The 25964-nt window shown below is 42.5% G+C and overlaps 1 protein-coding gene across 4 annotated transcripts in view; it reads right to left on the reverse strand.

Moving 5' to 3' along the window:
* Positions 1 to 25216, reverse strand: part of cxxc4 (CXXC finger 4) — a 41277-nt gene extending 16061 nt beyond the window's left edge. The window contains exons 1-4 of one of the 4 annotated variants that reach the window (XM_086211647.1): positions 25075 to 25216; positions 17954 to 18046; positions 14427 to 14473; positions 9677 to 10615 (exon numbers count right to left, since the gene is read on the reverse strand). In XM_086211647.1, coding sequence (XP_086067773.1) covers positions 9677 to 10501 — 825 coding nt within the window. In that variant the 5' untranslated portion in view covers positions 10502 to 10615; positions 14427 to 14473; positions 17954 to 18046; positions 25075 to 25216. The other 3 variants (XM_086211649.1, XM_086211648.1, XM_086211650.1) reach the window with 3 other exon arrangements.
* Between the last annotated feature and the right edge of the window lie 748 nt (positions 25217 to 25964).

The raw sequence follows: 25964 nt of genomic DNA on the forward strand, positions 1-25964 counted from the left end.
CAGAGCTAATCCAGGCCGACTCCCCCTGCTTAGTCACTCCGTCTCCTCACTGATCAGATGGGGGAAACCGGTCACAGTTTGTCAAAACACAGCTTGCACTCCGAACAGATTGAAATCCTTTCTCTTCTCAACAGATCTTTGAGGAGTGACAACAAACTGTGAACAGCTCAATGGTTTATCACTTGTGGAGGACAAAGGGACCCTCTGCTCAGGAATGAAAATATCCACCTGATGTCATCAAGCGCTGAATCATAAATCCTATCCTTTGCCTCAGGGGCCACAGACTGACTTCACACCTCCGTGACACTCTCTAACCCTGGGGTTTTTATCAGAAAAAACCCCTGAAATATCTTTCTGGGCATGGTGTCAGATGCTTTCCATGAAATATTCATAATCTGAGAGCAGAGCCACAATAGAGGATTTGACTTGCAGAAACGGAGACGCTTAAACCAGGTTGACCGATTTATATCCCGTCACCAGTTGTCACTCAGGGATTCACTTTCACGTCAGTTCTCGTGAATGAATGGCACACAGGCATTCGCCATTTATGGCCTTTTGATCTATTGATATAAATGATGCATCCAGCCAGTGAACTGCATTCATACTGTACATTTCCTCCAGACGTGTTTGAGGATGTAAAAATACTTTGCATTTTTCATTAAATGTCTAATTGCCTCCATAAAATGGCATGACATTTACTCATTTTATAATCTTAATCGTATAATTTCAAATAGTTCTCCTTTTCAAAAGTTGAATTGTTGGAAAAAAGATGGCTCCTACTTTAATGTAAAGCCAATTATCAGCATGTGATGCAAATTAAAAGGTACTTGTTTATAAGACTGTTTAAATATGTATAATTTTTGATTAAAGTTAAATGTGTTATTAGATCCAGATTCAAGATCCACTTATTGTATCAATTCACAGGAGAGCTGTGTAATAAAACTAAACATTTCTGTTTCTGCATCATCATGACTGACTAAAAAAATTAAAAGGACAAGATGGGACAAAAGTGGGCCACGTCAGCTGCAAGTGGATTTTTATATTACAGTGGCAAAGCGGTGAAACAATTTGCTGCCTTTAAAGTACGAATTCAAACACGACTTGGCATCATAAAATGTTGAGTAATATATCGCTTTTGTAAAGAGTTTGAAATGGAGGAATTTCAGCTCGGCCTCGACAGCAGCACGAGCAGAGAGGGCGTGAATTCAAGTGGGGAAAACGACCGACTACGATGTATGAATGACTGATGCCCTCTAGTGGTCATAGTAATTATGACCTCAGAAATGTAGGTCACATGATAAAAGTGGCTAGATCTCTGTATACGAAGGTGGAGGGAGTGTTGTGTTGTTACATGGGCAACAGCGGTGCAGGAGACTTATTTTCACCACTGAGTGGAAAAGGCTGTTTTGACCATTGCTGCTGTTTTTAGCAGCTTTTTAAAAGGTGGAATTAAATGTTATGGCTGTTTGACCAACTGGCTGGACATGTGGATACTGTGCAACAAGAGGCAGATGTTGACTTTGAGTTACCAGTGGTGAGAGTTAGCTTCCCATGACCATCCAAACAGTGCTCATGTTAACCCGAGCCTCACTTATCAAGTGTATTTGTGCAATGTTAGTGATACTGTGCAGCTGTCAGGGTTTGAGGACTCGCTGAGTGATTCAAACCCCACTTTTATTTCACTTGGTTGAAAAGAAGTTTTCTGATTAACAAAAGTGATAAATCAGTCAAGGACGCAGAAAAAAATCTTGAGCCCGTCTTAATGGTGCGCCAAGTGAAAATACTCAACATGAAGTACCTCACCAATTGAACAATTAGACACAAAGTCGTCTTTGTTATAGACACCTTAGGTTCTCTGGTCTACAACCAAACCAGCAGTGATAAAGAAAAATTCCATTGTCAAAGGTAACAGGATGCATTCAGAGACAAAGTCAAAGGCAAGTGAGCAGCAGGTTGTCAGAAATCAGTCACAGAGCTCTAATTTGCAGGTCAGTCAAAAAGAAAATGTTTGTTTCAGAGATGGGAAGGATAGAAAGAAATGTGTGTAAAGGTGTACACAAAAATACAAAACCCCATTTAGAATAGATCCTCCAGAGCTATATCTAGAAATAACTAGACACTTCTGTCAAATACAACTTTTGTAATGAGGGGGGTGTCTTTTCTTCTAAATTGCAGACCTCAGCTGAACAGGACTGCAAAATATACAAGGTTTACATGGTTTGTTTAATAAACAAAGGTCTTGCATAGATGGAAACTACTGGAGATTGTTCTGTAGTCACAGCCGTAGTTCTATCATCTTCAAAAATCGCTACGTGTGTTTTATGGAGTGAGTCATTTCCAAGATGGCACCCATCTCATCTTCTTTCTTTTTTTTCCCCTGTACGCCAAAAATACAGATGACATCACACAGACTAGAAAGCCATTTTGTTCTCTTTGTAGTGTCCTGCAACATTAATACAGACAGAGATTGGAGTTCTATGAGAAAAGAGTCCAAACAGTTACTGACGCAGGAATGCGTGCGCCCGCTGGGACGGGCACCATGTCCACAGCCATGGGCCCTACAAGCGTGTTCAATACTTCATGTCTGTCTCTTCTGACATCTCTGATTTTGAGTCAACACCCGGATGACCTTGTAAAATATACCACGTGATGGTAATGCTATGTCGCAGCACAACTATAATCAGTTTTAAAGAGTTTTAAATAAGCAGGGAAACTAGAGCACTGCTCCACTGAGAACCGTATTCCAGCAGTTATCAAAGGTTGATCACATCCTGAGTGCAAATGAGAGCAACTAATCGGACTGTTATTTCGTGGCTGTCCAATGACGTTAATCCTGTTTCCCTGTTTTTATTTACAATGTAATAATCAAGTCATGCCACGCTGAAGACAATCGGCTTTATGCTCGTTGAAAGAAAGTTAGCAGTAAACTGATAAATAGCACGTCAACAACATCAGTGCTTAACTGTTTTTGAATGAGACAGAATGTAATTTGTTGCCGGCCTCTCTGCATTTATACATTTGGGTTCCTTTTAATTAAAAAAAGTCACAAAAAAAAATAATGAGACTGTCTAGAATTTATAATCATACTGTCACTAATATTGTCATTGTTAAATTGTACATTACAGCCAAAGCATAAAGTGATCAAAACAAGTATGTTTTTTTCTTTACAGAGTCACAGCACCTTGTTGCGACGCTCTGATGCATTTACTTGTCTGTCACACCTTCACCTTTATATGAGCTCGCGGTAATGACGAGATACCTTTTAACTCCTCAGCCAGAGTCAGCATCAATAATTTATTCTCATCTGTTTAAAATTTAAAAGTGCCACACATTAACGTCCTCCCGCACCTGCTCTTTCACGCCGTCCACCCTCCACTGGGCTGCTTTCTACACCCATCCATGTCTCTCTCTCTCTCTCTCTCTCTCTCCCTCTCTCTCTCTCTTTCCATGCACTATAATGAAGACAATGACAATCAGTTCTATTTCACCACCGAACCAGGGATGTTAAATCAAACGAGGGCAGAGGAGGCGACAGGCCACATAATGTAAGGGCATCGTCCGGACGCCTCCGATTACGCTTTGGCCTTAATTGGTGGCGGTGGCAAAGACGATGAATTCTTTAACAGTGCCGTGCAGTTGAGCTTGTCCTCGCAGAGAAAAGGCCTAAGGACGACAGCTACTCAGTGCAAATGGAAGCTGACAGAAAATCCACGCGGCACAACCAATCTAGGAGAAAAAGCCTATGACAATGAATAAGGGGGGGGGGGCTGCTCTTAAGTAGCTGAGAGAGGGAGATGTGTATAATTAAGCGGTCGGCATCGTGGTTCAAATGGCAAAATCCTATTGTCTTGACAGGAGCTTAAGGTTGCCCTTTAGGTTGAGATGTGCACCAGCATACAGCCTCATTTTTCTTTTTTTTTTCCACACTCCCCCAGACCTCTGCAACCAAATTAATCTGCAGTTTTAAAGCTTGAATAAATCCAGTAAGTTAGAGATCTGCAGATCTAAAGGCCGTCTGTCCCTCAGGCTTTTCCTTCTCTGTTTTTTTTTATTTTTTTTCATTTCTTTACCCCCTCTCCTTTGCCCACGGAGATTGGCTGGGAGCACTCAGTGTTATCTCCAGGGAGGCAAAGGTTGGGGGAGGGGTGAAGGCCACAGATTTGTCCTTATCTATTCTGAGCACACCTAAAACAAATTAGACCTGGCTGCCGTTGCTTATTTGGCACCCGCACTCTCATTAAGGGGCTGAATCCAAGCTATTTTCCTCAAGGTCCTGCATCCTACCATTTCGGGCCTTGTCTTTTATCAGAATAGCAAAGGTTTCCTGGCAGCCATGCCACCCTTTCATCTCACCCATTTCATGTAGTCATATCAACACTGCACCGAGGAGGGGGAGCGCATCCCTTTACAGTAGGACGCCGTTTTCCTGCACGACTTGATGCAGGACTTTTGTTAATTGAAAGACAGAAATTTGCTCACTTGGATATTGTTTCACTCCACCTGTTTTCATTCCCCTGTTGTGTTACTCAGAGAGGAGACTCTCTGGATGTTGACTGTTATATTATGCAAAACTCTGAGGTGTTTAATTGTGACGGTTCCTGTGGTAAACTCAGTCCATCGTGGGGTTTGCAAGATGCTTCGATGGAATCTTGAATGTTTGTTTTAACATATATTATCTTAAAGTCTATGGGACTGAGCACCATTCACCAAAAACATATTTCAACATTGAAAGCGTAGCTTGGTTCTAAGAAACCTTGCACAGACTTTTGTCATACTTTTATGGATAATAAAGCCAACAAATACTCCTGTGGAGCTGACTTCAGTTAGGTCTTAATATGATCAGCCAACATTAATCGCCTATTATGAATGATTCTTTTTCGAGTCATATTGTTTTATGTTTGTAAATTAACATTAACAGTGGAGATCTATTTGCGTCAATGTCCATCACGTTTAATATTCACAACATTAATTACAAAATCAAATTCACTGTGGGCTGCACGGTGGTGCAGTGGTCAGCACTGTCGCCTCACAGCAAGAAGGTTCTGGGTTCGAGCCCCGGCTCCATCACAGGATCTTTCTGTGTGAGTCTCCATGTTCTCCCTGTTCCTCTGTGGGTTCTCTCTGGTACTCCAGCTTCATCCCACAGTCCAAAGACATCAAGAGGGAACGAGGCTGATTGATACTCTAAACTGACTGTAGGTGTGACTGTGAGTGTGAATGGTTGTCTGTCTCTATGTGTTGGTCCTGTGATGGACTGGTGACCTGTCCAGGGTGAACCCCACCTCACACCCAAAAGCTGACTGGATAGGCCCCAGCCCCCCCCCCCCCCCCCACAACCCTTTACAGGATAAGCAGAAGAAAATGAATGGATGGATGGATATTCACTGTGACACTGATAACAGTACGTTGTAAATTGTGTTTGTGTTCCTTTGAGCCATGACCATTACACTGCAGCTGTTTTTATGCATTTTCACCTACTCTTTCCCGTGGTTTTTGACCCTAAACCTAAGCAGACATCAGCAGTGATGTCACTAACTCTACTAACTGTGATCCTTTTTTTATTTGAAAAGTTATTCTGACATAACAATTACTATGACAGTGAAGCTACCGCAACTCATACATCGTCAAAGCACGATTAATGCAATTAATTAGACACTTATCAAATACATAAAGACCAATAAAATTTGTTAATCCCATTGTAATGTTATTGATGCCGTCAGTTTCAAATTCTGTAGATTACAAGTGGCTCAGTGAGTCACAGATTACAAAAAAAACAACTAGAACAGCTGTGGTAGAACAGCCAGAGAGGAGCCCCGAAACAAACCTGGAAAAAAAATCTCATTCGGAAATGATCGTTCCTCCTCTTCATTTCATTTGTCATGAAATACAAACTTGCAACTCAACAGGCCTCAAAATTCCTTCCGATGAGTCGACCTGATAATCTATTTCTGGAAATTGCTCACAAATCACATCCAGTCAAAGTTGGCCCTTTCCTGGCATGAGGGCTCATACGCTGAAACAGCTTCATTTATAAGGGTTGCAAGCAAAAAACTTTGGAACAAGCTTATTTTTAGAAAATAAGAGGAGAAACTTCACAGCCTGCAGATAGTCAGTCTGTTGAGAAACATGCTGGCAACATCCAGGTTTCAAATTGAATCCAAAGGTCCATTTATGAAGCTGACTACATAAATGAACGTTAAGTGACGGTAAACAGGTGAGGTAAACACAGGCGAAGACACGTATACGCATTACTGCATTTGAAAGTTAATGAAGGACCTTTGAGCCACAGGAGCTCAAGCTATGTAAAGGTAACTGCTCGGGAAATGTTAGGTTAGATGAGATTCATGCGCCAGACAAATCCATCCTGGAGCCTGAGAGCAGCTCGGAGACAGAGAGCAGAATCTGCTGCAGAACAGCACGGCAGTGACACAGGGCAATTCTCTAGGGCCTTGCATTAGTGCGCTAAATTAAAGGGGGTATTAGATTAAATTGGCTCTCCGATTTCAGGGGTGTGAGTAAAATTCTGATTTGCATTTTCCACCGCTGCTTAAGATATAATTAGTTCAGGGTGATTCCCATGTGGAAAACGCTGACAGCCAAATCTAACTGGCTGCCAGTAGCTTATCGTCTCTTCCAAGGCAAAAGGTACACACGCTTGTGTTTGGTGTGTGCGCTTGTTTGTTTGTGAGTATGAAGAAAGAGTGTGGATGTGAGTGTGAAAAGCGTATGTGCATTCGTGTCACTACTGACATGAAAAGTAGCTGGTATGACTCATATCTAAACTCCACATACTTCTCAATCGTATCCACGTGAATTATGAGCAAGCGTGAGTTCTGACGACCAGCCGAGAAAAAGACCCTCTTCCTGTTAATGTTCATATAAAACTAAGTAAGTACGCCTTACACTTTTAAGACGCCTACAAACTCAAACTTCCGCAGCAGAAGGTGCACCTGTAATTACAGACGCTGATGTGTCAAAAATACCAATTACTGCTGGAGAAGACCATAATATGAATTACAGAATTCAGTGAAGGAGCTTTTAAAAGTAAGGGTGGATTTGTTGTTTTTTTTTTGGGGGGGGGGGGGGGGGGTGTCACACCCTTGGTAATTCCGAACATCTTTGCAAATGTATGTTTTCCAAAAGTGAGCCAACCCATGCATTATAAATATGAGGGCAGCTTCCTGGACACCTGTTTGGCACACCTGTTAGTACACAATCTATATGGAGTAAACAGCTTCCGATTGCCACCTTTGCTGCTCACACTTCCAACCCGTTACCCCTTCAACTCCTAAAAAACTCTCGTCCCCAAATCCCCCTAAAGATGCATCTCACCATTTACACTCAGCATCAATCCAACGTGAACTCAAACCATAGTGAACTGCACCACGCAGTCAAAGATTCAAACCCCAGACAGCAACGCTGCAACACCTCCTCCGCTGATGTTTTATGACAGCAATTTGAGTTATTAAAGTCTCATTTTCCTAAAAGCAAATTAATAAATCTAGTTTTTTATTTATATTTCTAGATTTTAATGCAGTGAGCTGTTCTTTACATGTTTTCAGATCTGATTTCTAGTTAATTCTTTTAAGATTCTTTTTAACCTTGTTTTAAGAAAACACGATTTTCGGGATACACTGTTGATGAAATTGGCTTCATATTCTTCCCAACATACTAAGAACATAAAAAAATTATACATTTAAGTTAAAATGTGAATAAAGCCGCCGGCGGGAGCTATTCTTGTCAACAACGTATGTGTTTAAAGGACTGCATGGTTAGAAAGCAGTAACAAAAGGGTACACATAATTTAGTAACTGGGTTTTCTGTTGTAGTCATCATGCTTTTATGAATTTGTCAAGAGAATTGTAGGATAACTCTGGAAATATTGCAAAAGAGTAAAGTTCCACAAGGCACATGTGTATCAAGTGGCTTGAAAGAATAAACTACGCTACGCAATACAAATTTCCATCACAAGGTGGGAGTAAAGGCAATTTTATGTATGGCTGTACTGAAAAAGACAACAAAGTAGGTTGCAAACGAAGAATATAATCTGGTCCATCCACAGCCGTCAACCAGTGAAAAATGGAGTGAAGTCCTGAAGGATTCCACTCGGCTGGGAATGTTGCAATTATCAGACAAAGTTTGAGGAAATCCGTGAAGATGCTGGTTGAGTAAACAGCTGGTCAGCCGCGCGATTTACCGATTTGCTACGTCAGAGTTTATTCAGAAAAGCGGCTTCCATTTCAGATTTTGAAAATTTGCACTTTTATTGAAACAGGCAAAAAACTACCATTAACGAACAAAAGCAACTTATTTTTGCAAAAAGTAAGGTATTTTCTCTCTATTTTGGCTTTTTCGAATGCGATTCTTCAACACACGCATCAAAATATGTCGAAGGAAACACAATGTTTCAACACTTTGATACAGGAAACTCCTGTCACGATCTAAATGAAGAGTTCCTGACTGTCACAGATGTCGTGGACTTGAGCTGTGAATGAAACCTGACTGTGGCGCTACACTGAAACACTCAGGACACAAGAGTGGAGACAGTCGTATGAATTAATAATTATGTGTTATGTCACACTGAGCCTCTCCCTACAACATCGTCATCAGGCATCAGCATAAGAATTCACAGACACACTTTTCGGAATTAGAAAAAAAAACCCTCTTTAACACCTCAATGAACAAATATCAACGTAAATGTTAAAAAAAAGGATCTCGATTCTAGAACCCATATGCCTTTTTAAATGATTAGATTAGGTGATATTTTCTAATTAACCTTTTAACCTCTCCGTGTAATCACTCCATTAATGGGCAAATCATCTGGCCCTCAGGTTGCATTTACTGGTGACTCATCCACAAACGCTCGTGTTCAGCCAGTAAGCACATTCAGAATACAGGGAACCATATTTGCATCTCAACATTCAGACTCTGCCTTTAACCCTGATAACCAAATGTCAGCGACAACACAAATCTGATAAAGTGAACCTCTTGCCACTGGTCAACTGAGGTGGCGCTCCCTTTGTTTTTATGTGTGCTAAACGACAGATTTTTTTTCTTTTGCCTTTGCACTCATCTTCTTGGCCAAAGTGACACAAATCTAAAGTGAAATGATTTCACGTCAATACCATTATAAAAGCACAATCAATTCTCACAGGATCAGAGTGAGCAAATCAGTGTTAGCTTCTTTCCACACACAAAAGTTGGAAGATGTTTTGAGAAAGGCCATCAGCAGCCCTGCCATCACTCTCACCATCTCTTGGTGGTCGAAGACGGAGGCTTTGTGGGATATTGATTCTCCCCGTCCAGAGACGGTTTCCATAATTGGTTAAAATGACCGGGTGCAGAGAGGGATGGCTCTCTGCTGAAAACCATTTCCCAGCCCTGCTTGGAGCTGAGCCAAGCTCTGGGTTGTTCGGATGCGTTCCAGCCCCAGCCTGACTGGCAGCAATTAGGGGTGTCTGAGCCAAGCTCAGCTTGCGCTCCGCACAAACACCCCTAATTACTGCCAATTAGGCTAGGCGGGTAGGCAGATTTGAGAAGCCGGGGGGATGTTCAGGCATGGGTGGGCATGGAAACAATTTTCAAGGGCTTAGAACGTGACTGGATGAAAAGGTTAATGCTTTAGAGTGCAAGGGGATAATAACAAAAGAAGGGGAAGCAGAGCCCCGGTTCTCACCTCCAGCGACGAGCCTGGCTTCTTCTTCAGCTCCTCGCATTTCCTAAATTTGCAGATCTGGTGGCCCGTTTTGCGGTTCCGACAACTGCTGCAGACACCACAGTTGATTAGCCGCCTGCAGGGTGCACAGACCCCACACCTTTTCCTTTTCTTCTTCGCTGGGTTTCCACTGGATGCCGAGGAATTATTCTGTGGGCAGTCTGCCAGATTGGCAATTTGAAACGCACTGTCTGTAACGGCTGCTGAGGCTGCGGGGGAGTGAAGGGCTGTCATGACGATGACCCCGGGAGGTAATGAGATGCCCCCTAAAGCCGGAATAGCTGAAAAAGTTCCAACGCGTTCAGGGAGATTCATTATCTCTGCTTCAGCAGCGCCGCATTTCAGCTTGTTCATGCATTCTCCTGCTAAAGGTCTGCAGTGTTCGGGGGATAAGGTAGAGAGGAAATTATTATTTGCCATTTGCAGCGTCTCTGGCGGCACGCCAGGCTTCCCCGGCCTCTGGGAGTCATTTCTATGCATGCTGGTCCTATTAGGGTTTATTGCCGCTGATTTCCTTCCCCAGAGCATGGCGTTATCGCAGTTCCAAGGGGACATGCCAATTCTAGCACTGGGAAAAATGGGCGTCGTGATGCGGGCAATCTTTGCAGTTTGTGGAAATGCCCCATTGGTTTTATAAAAGTTTGCAAAAGACCTGTACCTTTCCATTTCTGCGTTATAATCCAAAAGCTGGCTTAATCCACCATCCTGAAGATTATCCTTTTGTAAGAGAGACACATCTGCGTTCTGTCCGCTTTCAATGCAAAGCGCATTGTTTATGTTAGACATGGCTGAGGGATGCTTGTCAGTGTTTAGGATGAGAGACTGAGGTTACAGTGGCCTTTGTTGAACTGCAGCTGGTTACGAGCAGTGTGGCACCATCCTGGTTTATCTTCTCCAGTGCTAAAAAGCAACAAACAAAAACAAACAAACACAAAACAACAACAATTACACATAAAAGAGGCGAATCTTTCCATTCTAATCATATTTCATTTCCCTGCTTCCAAGTTTTCTCTGAGGACAATGGCTGAATATTTGAACAATTCTCTGGCACGTTGTTTATCTGCTGACGTTTTATGCTGGAACTAACAGAAATAGTCAGACCTGATCTACTGACAATGATGTGACAGACCAACATGTCATTATCATAATAGGAGAAATGAATTAGCATGCTTCAAAACCTCACTTGCAAGATCTCTTGTCAAATTGTTTTACATATTTGGAAGAAAGTCCGATCAGCAACAACACACGGCGAATAAATGCATTTCATCACAAATCTGACAATGCAACCCCGATTTAGTAGTTGGAAAAGTTAGAGGAGAGCTTTAAGTTTTTGACGGCAGTAGATTTTTTTTTTTTTTATTTACCTTAGGCTAGCAATATAAACTCTAATAATAAAAATAATCTACTTTGGGTGCCTGAAGGAACATGATTAAATGTTTTATTTTCAGCAGCATCCATTAAAAAAAAAAGAAAAAAAAAAAGAACAACCTCCGTCCAGCCTCTTAAGAGCACCTGGCGTTCATTCATGGCCGGCTCTATTACATTTACTCAATGACAGCACAGATAGGTACTGGTGAATTTACATCCAGATCGTGGACCAGAGCAACTGCAGTGTCAGTTGCCTCAGGATGGGATGTGCATGTGTCCAAGTGTGTTGGAGGGGCTGCTCCATTTCCCCTATCTCTCCACCAGTCTGTCTGGATTTGGTTTCCACAGATAAAAGCCCATTAGACACATATCCCCCTGCTTCCATTACCTTTTTCTGTGCTTTCTCTCTTAATTGCCAAAGCTGATCCATTGCTGGAACACTAAAGCATTTCAAATCACTGCCATGGTGCTACCCAGCGGCTGTCTCAGAAAAGAAAAAAAAAAGATTTATAAATATGCACACACGGAATTCAACAGATCCTACTGGGTGGCATCATTATTTAGTCCACTGAACTTGACTTGATGTCTTGAACTATAGCCGAACAATTTATTTAGATTAAATTTGTCCCAATGATGTCTTGAAGCCTCGATAATATCCAATATCCAACATGATTTCTGAAAAATGTTTTGATGGGACACAAGTGAGTCCTATCCAACATCATTTCCAGATCTGGAGCTTCAATGTCGATGTGGTATCCAAAACAACTCGCAGCCACCAGTAAACAAAACCTCCTTGGCTTAATGATCAGCTCTCCTCAGGGTCATTATTACTTAATCAATTCACCCCTGGAGCGAAATACGCAGCCCAACGGCAATCAAGTCACGGACATTGATTTTCAGCCTGTAAACAAAGTTTAGAAAGACAGAAATGTTCAATACTTGGAGCAGGAGTGTGTGTTTGAGAGAAAGAGAGAGAGAGAGAGAGAGAGAGAGAGAGAGAGGGAGGGGGAACCAGAAAGAGAGAGACAGGGAGAGAGAGTAAAAGTAAAGCAGCCACGTCCGATGACGAGCCATCGTGCCCTGCTGCACCATTAATTACTCTCATCCCGCTCTGTGGTAGACATTCACATCAAATGTCATGCATAGATAATCCCATGCAATAGTGCGAATAAAACCTCATAAAATATAATCTTGACATTGCCTGGATCAATTGGCCGCCACACACACACAAACACGCAGACAGGCGCGCATACACAAACACACAAATCGGGACAGGAGAAAAAGGGAGTAAAGCATGCCAGGTTTGACTCGGTCTGGACGGCAAAACATGGAGGGACGGACAGAGAGCGAGAGAGAGAAAGAGAGAGAGAGGGAGAGAGAGCGGGAGAGAGAGAGGGAGAGAGAGAGAGAGAGAGAGCGAGAGAGAGAGAGGGAGCATCACCTACCTACCGGGTTCCTGTTGAGAAGAGCTCCCAAGATGCTACCAGCCTGCGACCGCGCAACGGCACATCACCGCGAAGCGATACGTGGGGGGGAAATAATGCGAAGACGCGAGGAGACGCGCAGACATCGGCTGCCGGAGGAGAGGAGGGCGAGTGTGTGTGCGTGTGTGCGCGCGTGTTTGTGTATGTGTGTGCGTGCCTGTGTGTTTGTGTGCGTCTGTGCTCAGAGCGCTCAAAACAAAAGGACCATTTTCTCGACTTTCTTGTCACGTCAGAAAAAAAAAGATTGGAAAGTGCATAAAAAAGAAAGGGGGGAGACCGTAGAGGGAAGGAAAGGGGGGGTTCCGATGTTTCCTCGTCTCTTGATCCTGGGGTTGTATTGTGCGTCTGGCTGGTCTCCGCTCAGTCCGCGTCTCCTATCGCTGTGTGTGGCTGATTGGTGCTGAGGTGAGGAAGCAGGGATGTGGACACCTACTGATCATTGGCTGGAAATTACTATAGAAACACTCGGGAGGTGGGAGGGATGGATGGCTCAGGGCGCTCTACGGGGGAACATATCTACGGGAAATGTCTGCGTCTTGTGCCTTCACGGTCGCCTCATTTACCCCCCCCCCCCCCCCCCTTTTTCACTGTCACAAAATATTTTATGTATCTTCAGAGAAGATGAGGGGGTGGTTGTCATTTGCCAGTCGCTTCTTTTAATAAGGATTGGGGAAACTTGTCAAATTAATTTGAATGGAGCTGAGCTGTGATTAAGATAAAATGCCTCCGCCGGGTGCCCCCCCCCCCCTCCCCCCTCCCCTCCGTCCAGCGACAGCCATAATTACTAAAACCTCCGGGATTCATCACCATTATAAATCCCGCCTGCTGGCCACCCATGCCTGCAGCTCCCACAGGCTGACAAGGCGGCCAGGCATGGCACATTTATTCCCCGGGCCCCCCATGTGTGACAGTGTGCGCTCACTCATGCTGATGCCCCTTTGAGTTAAAGTGAAATCATGACTCAAATCAACGTCCCGGATTATTTTTCCCTTATCAGCACTTGTCTTCCGCTCCTGGGTTTTAGTTTAGAGACAAAAAATGAAAAAAGCCCTCAACTCTGTGACGCCCCACTGAGGCTATTTATTAATGAAATTCTATTTGAGATGAATCAGAGAGGTGCAGTGTAAGAATGCACTCACATACAAAACCTATCAAATTAAGAGACTTAAACTGCAGAACTTTACACTTAGAATGAATAAACTCTATGTAATGGAAGAATAAATAAAATAAGTCCATGCTTGAAGAGGAGACTAAGAATAATTTTGGGGTTGCCGGGTTGTTCAGAAAAAACTATATACGTCTTCAGAAGTTATAAATTGACAAACCACACAAACTTTGCATCGTACTTAAGGGGAAAAAAAAAAACTAAGACAAGAATACTTTTTCAAAAAGGTTCATAGGTTGCAACAAAGTGTTACTGGTGGCTAGTGAAAGACTGTGGAGTGATAGCTCAAGTATAAGGCACTGAGTGAAGCTTCGGTTGCCAGACTGTTAAAAATCTCACCATTTGCGGTTCATAATTTCTGTTTATGGCTAAAAAGATCTCAGACCTTTTGAAGTTTCATGCACTGTGAACACAAAGCATAACTTTTGTACAGTTATTAATTCTTCTAGTGGATTTGCTAAATATTTCCTTTAAAAAAGACTAAACTATTGTATTTACATCCATATGCTAACCCTTTAACGCACCTGGACAGCATCACTCAACCTCAGGAAGATGGGGGATCAGACTTAGACATGAGGGGAAGTGTCTCAAGTGAGTCATTTATTCCAGAGCAAGTGTCGGGGGTCGTACCAAATCAAGCCGATCATTTCCCAGCACGTCCCAAGTCACCTTTGTTTTTGGAGAGCAGTCTTACCTGCGTCCGCTCTTGACGAGGAGAACTCAGTAGGTTTAGCTCAGTCTCTGAAAAAGTGAGGAAGCAGTTTTAAGTGTATTATAATAAAACAAAATCTCACAGCATCTTGATTTAGAACTCATCCCTTGATGAACGACGTTGCAAAGCATTAAAACAATGACTCCAGTCTCGGTTATCATTGGAGTCCGATGGGTGCTCAGCCATCGTCAGGACTTCCACAAAAATGCTTTAAAAATGAAAATCAAACCTTTGCTCCAGCCTGAGATCCTGAACATGCTGGCAAATGTTTTCAGAATCAGAATCAGAGGACTAATTTATTAATGACTGTACGACCAAGGTCGTGGAATTTGCTTTCGCTGCAGCAGGAGGTGAGCTCAAGATGGTGTCAGAGCAGCAAACATGGACAGCAACATCACGCCTAACACGGCAGACAAAATATTAAAAAAACAACAGCACAAGACAACACCTCAAATGACATTTTGCTCACAACTGCGCTGTGTTTCGCTCGACATCTTTATTCACCGACCCTAGTCTTCGTCACAGGGACGGCGTTAATGAGGTGATGCGTCGTGTCTGCTTTCCTTTGGGAGTGGTGCCTAAATAGTTCATCTCTCATTTCATCAGACCAGAGAGTCACTCAGGTGCAATTCTGGCAAATTTCAAGCAAGCTGTCATGTCTTACAGGGAGGAATCGATTCTACCAGTGTCAGTGTTTCAACAGCTACCGTTTTACATCTTTTGCTCCAGTATGTTTTTCAAACTCAAAGCTGACTGAATGATGTTCTAGAACTGCTTCAATGGAAACGGGTTCAAGGTGAAGTTATAGTACTGCGCAGGAAGTGGGCTGTATGTTTACATCAATGCCGATTGGAGCCTGAGCCTGTGACAATACCCTCGTCTACAGCGGGGTCAATTGACCCGGGACTGAATGCCGTTTAGACGAAAGCCAGACGTAAGTAAGTGTTAGCAGGTTTTGTGTTTAGTGGAAAAGGGTCGCACAGTGAGCTGCGTACAGGGTGCTAAAAGCTACAGTTTGATCAGAACAAAATAAAGGGAATCTAGTAGAAAACCCTGCAGATTGCAGTAAGGAACCAACGATCTGACCTTGTGTTGACCCGAGCTGCAGGTTCTGAGGTGCAGAAGTCTTTGGGGTACAGGCAAGATCATGACAGTTAAAATCATGAAGATAGCAAACAGTGTATTGTCTGTGAGCGTCATTTATTTCCCTTAAACAACCACTACAAGTAAGGAAGCTGTAAAGGCCAAGGAAATGTCACAGACATTAATAAAATGTAAGTAACAGAAGACGAGAAAGGGAAATTGTTTTCTTGTTCAGTGTCAGAGGCATGAACACCGGAGCGTTTCCCTCTGAAACTGCCAAGAACCCTGAGGTGATCCCGGATGACCAGCTCGGTACTGCTCTGCAGGGCTGTACGTCCGTCTGCAGCCTTCAATCTGTGGTCAGCTTCCAAACCTCATCACACCCCCTCCGTTCCTCCACCCTCGCCCCTCCCCACAATCACTACGGGTGGTCAAAACTCACTCGTCCCGGTCACAACTTTTCTCAACTCTCTACACCAAAGGTGGAATGAACAACATCAGTCACGGCTCAGTTTCCGGCGGAGACGAAAGACACATTTGTTCAGACTAGACCTTGGGTTTTGTTAAACTTCATCTCTTTTCTATTTCCTCCGAGGAAAACAAACAACGACAAAAAAACAACAACAACCGCAATGTTGTGCCTCATTCCTCTCTCTGGTCTTAACTGTCAGAGAACATGATGAACAGCTGGTTCCACTTCGAGCAAAACGTGCTATTGTAAGTCTGCTAAATGACATCTGGTAATGAAGCTGTTGAATTTAAGCCAAAATGGAAAGGTTTTGTTTAAAGTTGATGTGCTGGGATATCAGGTACCATCATACGTTGTTACATTTCCTCCACACATATGATACAGGAGACATATAGATCATGCAGCCAGGTTCTTTTCATACTAGATGCATGTGCCTGTCATTTTGACATCGCGAAAGTGGACATCTGAAGCATTTTTATGTTTTAGGGGGAACAAGGAGTTTTTGAATATGTTAGACTTGAGATTTACCCAAAATAATGAGGATTCTGATCATTTGTTTTTAGATATGCCCTATTAAAAAAACACCCTTGAAGTGTTATTTTCCTCAGAGTCAGACCCTGTACATCTGTGTGTGTGTTTGTGTGTGTGTGCGAGAAGCTTCGCTGTCTGAAAATCATTTTATCTTCTAGGCGATAAAAGCCCCCAGGGGAAATCTGCCTAGGTGGTCCTAACCTCTGTCGGCAGAGACATGGCAGTATGTGGGTCTCTAGCAGTGGGAGGCATGAACCCTTGTGGCGGGCCTTTGTTCCTGTCTGCGTGCTCCGGCGTCGATCCCCTTGTGTCCCCCCCTCCCCTCCTCCCCCCTGTATCCCTGGGCTTTTAACTGAAGTCGGAGAAGTAATTAATAACCATGACCCAGGATTTAAATGTAGCTCGCATTTAGTCGATGGAAATAGAATCACGGAGGAGTGAAGTCATGAGACATGGGTGTTTGAGGGGCGATGGTGTGAATCCATTGATTCATCTGTCTCAATTTGATCTGAGCGCTGTGCTCGCGTCTGTCGGGGGAAACACAGCGAAGATAGAAGGAACATGGATACATCCAGTCTGCTTTTCTCTTCCTGTGAAACATCTTCTATAAACTCCTGCAACCCATAACCTTGGCAGCTTTTTTAAAACAAACTCAAATAAAAGAAGAAACATATTAAGCTTTGGTGTACATGGGGGAATAATGATGGGAATCCACTTCAAATATTAATCCAATATCTCTACCTGTAGTGTCAAGCATATACTTTCCCATTTGGATACCTGCAGACACTTGCAGAAGTTATAGATTTTTGTATGTGAGCAAAGAAAATCCATAATGGTTGCAATTGTTTCTCAGCGGAATTATAAAATCAAATCTGACCAGGAAAAAAAAGGAGGAGCACGACTATGTCTCCAGGAAGTGTTTGTGATGGGCTCACACAGACTGTTATGATAAACAGCGTTCCTCTGAGGCCTTTAAAGCACGAGGAGGAAGACAGACGGAGACTGACGAGAGGCTGGAAGACTGAGAGAACAACTTGGGAAACTAAACTGTATGAGATTATAGATTGGCAGCGATGAGCAAAAGTGCTGCAGCAACCTTGGCAGCATTTTTTATTTCCTACAGGTTGGAATGTATGGCGCCCTCACCTCACATACAATAACCGTTTTCCTGTGATTTGATGTCTATCAGCCAGTTTTATACTACCTTCCACAGAAAGCAATCCCCCTCTCTTTGGCTGCTAATTGGAGTGTATAAAGCATGTTTAATTATCCCATTAGTAGCTTGGTGAAAGAAAGACGACTCCTGGCCAACAGTCTGGTTCAAATTATGGAACCTACACACACAGCTAAGTTATTTGTCATGAAGCCGGGGACACATCGGGTTTAGGGTTTTATTTTAACCTCATTATGCTCATACTACACCTACCTTTACATGAGTTCATCGCTTCATGTGAATGTACAGGAATAGCGGCATTCACAGGTGAATTTCATTTCTTCCAATGTCAGGATGTCCAACATGCTAGAAAAACACAGACAGAAATGCAGATGGATCATATGAGAAGGTCACGTAGCCAAAAATCATATGAGAATTTTTTTTAAAAGTGTTTAGCCACGACAGTAAGTCTGATGTGTTATTCTGCGCTGAAGACTGCACGGTGGGAAACGGCAGGATCGCACATGGGCAAAATACACGTAAGGAATTTCTAGGCAAAGAAATACATTGATTGATTTCACAGTTTTAACCATGACTGGCGTAACAGCTACAGATTTTTTTTTTTGATATCGCAATCTTCATGGAATACATCAACAGACATCTCTCATCCAAGTCACGACAAGATGACATCGCCACCGAGAGGAATATAGAAGAAGGCTCGCTCGCCGATGAGGGCAAACAAACCCACGTTTCAATCCCGCTGTTCAAAGTGTTGCCTGTGCTTGAAGAGTGCCGCCCAATCATATCACAGCACTGAAGACCACGACGACAGAGTGATATTCTTCATCGCATTAAATGTCCTCCAATACGTATCCGCTTAATCATGTAGGAGCTCCATTTCAGTTGCTGCTGTTTGAAATACATGAGAGAACAAGGTGTCACAGAACACTTCCAACTAGAGCGATGGCAGTGTAATTAGGGAATGACAACTACAACAGCTCACAAGTGTAAGTCTCCATCGGCGCTGATAGCAGCTGAGGCCAAACTACCATACAATCTTGGTCAAATGACATCATGGATTAAATAACAATAAGTCCGAACTATCGCTTTAAAGAAAAGACATCCATAAGAACTTTATAATATCAAACCTTTTTTTTGTTTTGTTTTTTTTGGCCTTTACAGGCAGAAGCAGTTGGTCTATATCTTATTTCTTGTAGACAATTCACTTACACCATATGTTCTGAAGCGTAATTAAGTTGGATTTGCAGCACGTCCATCCTGATTGGTTTCTCTGCAGCCCAGAAATAACAGGAAGGTTGCGGGAGACACAGGTCATCAATTGAAATGGAAGGTAACTGTACGGCCCACAATCAATATTTGCCCTACCCTTCCACAAGGCTGTCCTGCTACATCAATGTAAACACTCAGACAATAATGATCCTTCGTCGATGTTGGAAGCTGACCGGAGACAATAAACAGGAGAGGCAGAGTGAGGTGTCTATAAACGCGGAACACGAGCTTTGTCTTGGAAGCCAGTGTCAAACTGTGATGACTGTTATTTTGCGGCTGCATGTTTCAGTCTGCCAAGTAATAAGCATCACTGAGCACAACAGAAAGATGACCTGACTTTATTGAAGGTTTCTCAACCTCTCCTGGCAGGTGTAGTTACAACAGTCGAGTTTATCATTAGCGTTCGATTTTTCAAGAAGGGACATCATCTTATCGTAGGAAAATTCTTCAGTAAACAACAACAAAAAAAAAGGTGGGTGGGGTGTGAGGAGGGAATTGCTCCAACACGGATATGATGTTGCTGCATGAGTTAAGACTGAGGACACTTTTTGTTTTTGTGCTAATATGAGCAAACACAGTTGTCGCGCTCATCTGTCAGTGTGGGTAAGCAAACAGTTTTAGCAAACACAAATATCTTCGAAGCACTCGGTTACATCTGCAAGTCATAATCAGAGTGGGAGTCACTGTTTTTGCTCTTAGATTGGAATGAACCTGGTGATATTTACAGATGGATGAAAAAAATAAGACAAGATCTGAGGTTGTAATGATGGTGGACAGCGCCGTTTAACTCTTATAGTTTTTGAATTTTTTTTTCTCCACGCTCAACATACATTGACCCTCCGTAAGGAAGCATCCGCATCTGCCATGATTGTAGACTCATTTATTCCTCTAATGCGACACCCATCTGTAGATACTGATTATGTTTTGATGCTCCATTTAGAATTAAACACTTATATTTACCAACCAAAACCTGGAATAATTGATATAAATTCCCCATTCACACCTGGTGTTAAACCTGCCAGCTGTTTCTCAATGTGTTATCCGGGCAATCACATTGAATGAGGGGCCTTTGCATTTATATTTCGTATCAATAAGCATTCTTGTGATTGGAAATCAATATCTAGATTGGACCGATATACTAAACATATGGTGGGATGGGCGAGTAAGCTAATCAATATATATGGTTTGTTGCAACTGCATTGGCTCTATTTATTCTGTTTGGGGTTGCCTGACATAGCAAAGGTCCAAGAGACTCAATATGCAATGTTGTTGTTGTTGTTTTTTAAATGACACCACGTTTTTTTAGCCACATTTTTCAAAACATCTTTTCATGTTGAAGCTTCAGAAATTTGGATTATTTTGGATGGGGAGCATGAAGGCATTTTAACGCATAACCACTTGTTTCAGCTGTTTGGGAGATAACACCTTTTCCTGTTTGACTGTTGGTAAATAATGGCAGAATTTTCATTTTTGGGTGAATTATCCCTTTAAGGCATCCATGCATGTCAGTGACGGCCATGGCTCAGGTCTCATAGATCACACAGGAGTAGCACAGGTTCGTAACGCTGCGTATGCTGTAACAACCAATCAGGTTTTGGATACAACAGAAACACATCAGTGAAACTTTAATCAGTACGAGATGGAATGACTAAAACATTTAAAAAGCAGAAAGAACTTCTGTTTCAATACGCGTTGACTCAATAACTGAACGCTTCAACAGAGTTTCCAATTGGACATGATGATAAGTCTCCTGCATAACAGCTTTGGACAAAAAAAACTATGATTCTTGTCATCAGCGCCTGATTCGCCAAGTGGTCGTGACACAGCGTACAGAAGTGAGTACCTCTCAATTATGCCATTTTAAAAGGTCCAAGTATAAACAGCCTCTCCTCAGAATGGTTCTGAAGATGAGCTTTATTATAGCTGACAGTTGCTCTGCCAGGTAGCATCACACTGAGTGTTAGTTCAATGTTTTAGCCCAACAATCTTTGTACCTGAATGAGGACAAGTTGTTCAAGCATGTTCAAGTGTTCATTTATTTTGTAAAAGACTGGTTTTAATGAGTTGACGCGATGAGAAGTCACGATTTAAATTCAGCCTTTAGCACAAGATGAAAGCGCCCTAATTTGGAATATTTTGGTTCTATTTTCAAACAGTTGGAGGAAGTTCAGATGCATTATCAAGATGGTATGTTCAGTTTATGATCTGAACACATTGGGACACAGCCAGCTAAATTGGCCGGCTAACTATCTACATGATTTAAGCTTGAAAGTAACTTTAAGGGAAGGGATATCTTCACGGGAGTTCAGTTACCAGGCCTGGCCTCAGTATCTGGTGTTCAATGATAATGAAATGTTAGCACTGAATAGTAACTTAATGTCGTCTTGTCTATTTTGTTTTCCGTGACGCGTTCTTTGCGATAACTCAGATGCCGGCAGACGCTTGAGATTATGACAACGAGAACAACAAAGATGGAACCTGCCCATCAATAGCACGTTATGTGCTGCCCATTAGGTAGGGATGTAATGTCAAAAATATATCCCTTTCCTGCTTTGGATGCTATGCTTTAGCAATTATAAAAAAGCAGAACCAACTAACTGTTAGGAGCAGAGCATGTTAAAAATGTAGAAATACCCATGGTCAAGCTCAGAGTTGAAATCCAGGTCAGATTCTCCCGCAATTGGTTTGAAAGATCAGGGCTTAGCCTGTGTTTGGTGTCATCGGCTGCTCAAAATGTCAACACCTGTTTCTGAGAGCATTAAAATGTGACAGAGCCTTGAACATTTCCATGAATTGTGTTTGTTGGGAAAAGGCTCCTCTGCCAGCTTAGATGGACTTAGAATCACCTGCTGAAATATTCTCTTCCATGTCACGCATGTGAAAGGTGTATTCATGTGTGTCCTAGAGCCGTGATGGATAAAAACACAGACCAGGCATTCTTTACACTCAGTGTCAGTCATTCTTCGAGGCAGAGAAGCAGAGAGGGAGGCATCTATAAAACAAACACGGCAGCAGCAGTGCAAGGGCACAAGTGGCAGGACGGGAACTGCTGCCAGACACATTACAAGGAGCTCTAATGAGGGAGCCCACACTCCTTCCCCCCAACACAGAGGCGCACGAGGCGGGAATTAATTGTGAGGGTGATGATGGCGAGCGAGCTGAGGAGCAGGTCATTACTGCACGCCTCCTCCTGGAGCGCCGCGGGCAGAGCGTGGAACGCCACGCTACTTGCACAATTCCCATGATCCCACAGGAGGGGGGGGGGGACAGATAGCAGGAGGGGGAATGAAGGGGACACAGAGCGAGAGAGAAAAAGGAAAAGATTGTGGGAGAGGAGGCAGCCAGCTTCCTCTTTGTTGAGGAGGAAAAAGAAAACATTTTTGTCCGCTGATATTTAACAGCATTAGTCTTGTCTCATTATTTCATTATGATTGATTAAGAATCTTGACATATGCCTTATATCACGTGTGATACTACTCACGTAATTTTGATAATATTTGTCCCCCTCCTTTACCTGCTAATCAAGTACTTAACAAAAACATGAAGCTGTGGTTCCCAAAATCACCTGCACCAGACCTGATAACTAAATTTAATTTAACATAAAACAGTAGAAGGTTGAGGTGAATAAAGAACTACATAAAAATTGTCAATTTATCTGGCAAAAAAGTAGAAAGTGTTTGAAATATGACACATTCTACACCTTACAGTGGATCATAATGAGGTAATGATCAGATTTAAGGTTGCTTCAGTCTTCAAATCTGCACACGCTGTAATAACCTGCTACTCTTTGTCATTTCTCTTTGTGAGGTTTGCTGCCCTTATGAAACCTGTGACATCAGATTGAAAGCATTGGTCACATTGCCCTCTAGTGGATTTTTAATGTCATGTGCACTCACTTGCCAAATTATTAGGTACACTGAGATGAAGCTTCCTCTTCCTTTTACAAGAATAACAGTAATAATGATTACTGAATCTCTAGCTGTAGATTTTCTGTGTTTTAATGACCATTTTTTTGTTTTCTAATTATATGGAGCTATATTGAAAAGTGGACTTGTACCCACAACGTGAGTAAGTGCGTATCACAGCAACAGAAAACGCTTAAAGCCACCAGTTTCACCTTTAATCTGCACTTCCATTGTCCTGCAACAGATCAATTGAACATCACATAAAGGAGGGAGATTATAATTGCATTGTTTATATTATCAGAATCAGCAGTAAATATAATCTATTACTGATTAATCTCTTCAAATCCATAATAAATATTGGAAAAGATCCAAATCAAGTTGTTGTTGTTTTTTTTTAATTACCTTTATGCCCACTGCCCAGTCTAACGTTTTGCACAAATTATTCAAATACGTCCCACAACCATTCTGGTTATCCAACTGATGCAACTGGTGTTATTAGCCGTGACAATATTAAACTGTATTGTTATATGGAACATTCATTATGACTCATTAATTAAACAGAATCACAAACAAACTCGAACAGGCTGCCTACAACCTCCTCCTCCATCACTCAGGAGCTTTTTGCATTTAACTTATAACAAGACAGTGGAGACACACCTCTTTGATGATGTATTTAATGACCCCATTCTCTACTTTTCCTCTTTCACTGCTTTCATGAATACAAACCCTAATGAGACCAGCGCTGTTGCCTTGGGGACGGCATGGCCCATTGCATTAGCACATAAAATCATTGAGGCCATATCCCCCGGAATAATAATAATATGATGGTGAAGCTTTTTAAAAAAAAAAAAAACGAGGTGAGAACCGGTAGCTGACGTGTATTTCTCTCCAAGGTGCAGGAAGGGAGACTAAGCTACGATACTGCCTGCTTTGCTGGTGTGTTAGCCCATGAGCGGTAGCATTAGCTGCATGTGGGGAAACCTCTGTTTATAATTTCAGTGAGACTTAAGATAAAATCCACTTCATGTTTTTGTTTTTCTTTTTACAAATGACAAGATTTAAATTTTGATTTCTGATGACTTCTTGAGTTACAATGATGAGGAAAAAAATTAAATAAAGCTTAAGATACGTCGGAAGCCTTTTTGTTATATTGGCCTGCAACATTTATTACCTCTTCCCTTTCAAGTTTCCTGTAAATGGTTTGGCCACTGGAGAACAAGCAAAATTAATCAGATAATATAACAAAAATGAAGGTTCGCTTGCACCATAGTGACCATTAGAACAGGCTTCAGCGTTGCTTCTTATTCTGACCTTCTTCTGGATGCCCATAACCCCCCCAAAAATTTTTTTTTTCAAATAATGAATTTGGAGTACTTATGACCAAGTCTGACTCAGACTGGAAATGTTTATGTTGTATTTTTGCATATGGGATTAATCTGATCCTACACTTATCTGGTTAATCTGGACAACAGTGTTTTTCCTCAGACACTTTAATACCGGGTTTAACCAATCTTGACATTCACCTCAACCATGGCCAGAATTCAACTGATTGTGTTGGCAGCTCAAGCCCTGTTTGCCTGACCTCACTGTAAGTGAGGTCTAGTTTGCCTGGACAAGGCTTTTATCACAGCCGCATCAGAGAACTACAAAGCACCACGGCTCTACAAACATTTAGCACTCGATAATCTGTGAGTCATCTGAACCTTTGCTGTGGAAATGGAATTGAGGGTGAAGGGTTACAGCCCATCACACTGATTTGAACATCCACCCCACCTGTCGCATCGTGTCGATATTTCCTGACACACCTGCTGAATTTATAATCTAGACAATGTCTGCTAGGGCATCTTTACATTTCTTGAAATTAGGTGGAGGAATGAGTGAGGGTGGGGGATGAACAGGATCAAGTGATATGACGATAAACCAAAGGAATTCCATCGTACCCAGGAAGTGAGACTGAGGGTGCACTCACGCTTGCCCCAGTGTTTCCTGTTCTGAAGCACGACTATCCCTCATCACCAGCAATACATACTGGTATTGAAAGGCCAAAAGTTTGGCCTCGGTGTCAATGAGCACAAGCGTATGGCCAACGTTACCCAGGGCTCAATGAGTTTCTTGGTCCTCTGTAGACATTTCAAATGGAGCAAATGCTATTGAACTCCAAAACCGTAGATTTTTGACTTTTTGTCCACTGTGTCGTACCTCTTGAACTGATCCTTTTCATCTGCTGAGCTGCGAAGTTACATCATATTCCACCTTCCAGGCCTGCGCAGCGATACCGTGCTGAAGCCCACTTATTCCAAATGTGCCAGTTCCAAGGATGAGTACCGTGCCTTGGCCTGGTAGCCAAGGGTCACGGTATTGTCAAATGAGCTGGACTTTGGGGAACGAAGGTACTCACACTGATCACCCAGTGTGAAAAGGTCTGCAGATGGGGGGCAACGTCAAGAATCACAGCTTCCTCTCCCCCCTGTGGTTCCTGTAATAAGAGAGAAGGAGGCAAAGGCAGACAAAGGCCAGGAGGGGTAAACGAAAAAATAAGATAAAAAAACCCCATATATATTGTGTTAGAATATAAATTGGGTGAGACTGAGGTGTTACTAGTGATCCTGAACTATCTGAGTCCATCTATTTCATCTGAGACTTCAATTCCAGCATATTAATGTATCCAACCAATATTTTAATCATCAAGTTTGCTCAGTTTTAATCTTAAATTAAGCCTTCTCTACACTCCTCAGTCCAACTGTGGCTTGCGAAACCACCATAGTGCAGGCAGGATTATAGATTCACCATCAATATCTGCAACAGCACAAAACTGATAATTTATGCAAGTGCTTGTTTGTGTGTTCATGAGTGGGGGGGCTTATCAGGGAGCGCTCGTGTTTGTGCGTAAATCATGTCTAACCATATGCTGCCTTCCTCCGTGAGCACGCACACACACACACACACACACACACACATACACACACACACGCAGCCGAAATTGATCGTCAACCATCTCCCGCTCATAACAGCGTGGGCAGAGGGAGAGCAAGGTCAAAGCCAAGGACTTGCCACAATCAGCGATGGGCTGCGGAGGGGGGCTTATGTGT

The sequence above is a fragment of the Aulostomus chinensis genome, chromosome 8, assembly GCF_037954235.1.
Source record: "Aulostomus chinensis isolate RoL2024-O1b breed Wild chromosome 8, RoL_Achi_v1.0, whole genome shotgun sequence".
Taxonomy (NCBI): Eukaryota; Metazoa; Chordata; class Actinopteri; order Syngnathiformes; family Aulostomidae; genus Aulostomus; species Aulostomus chinensis.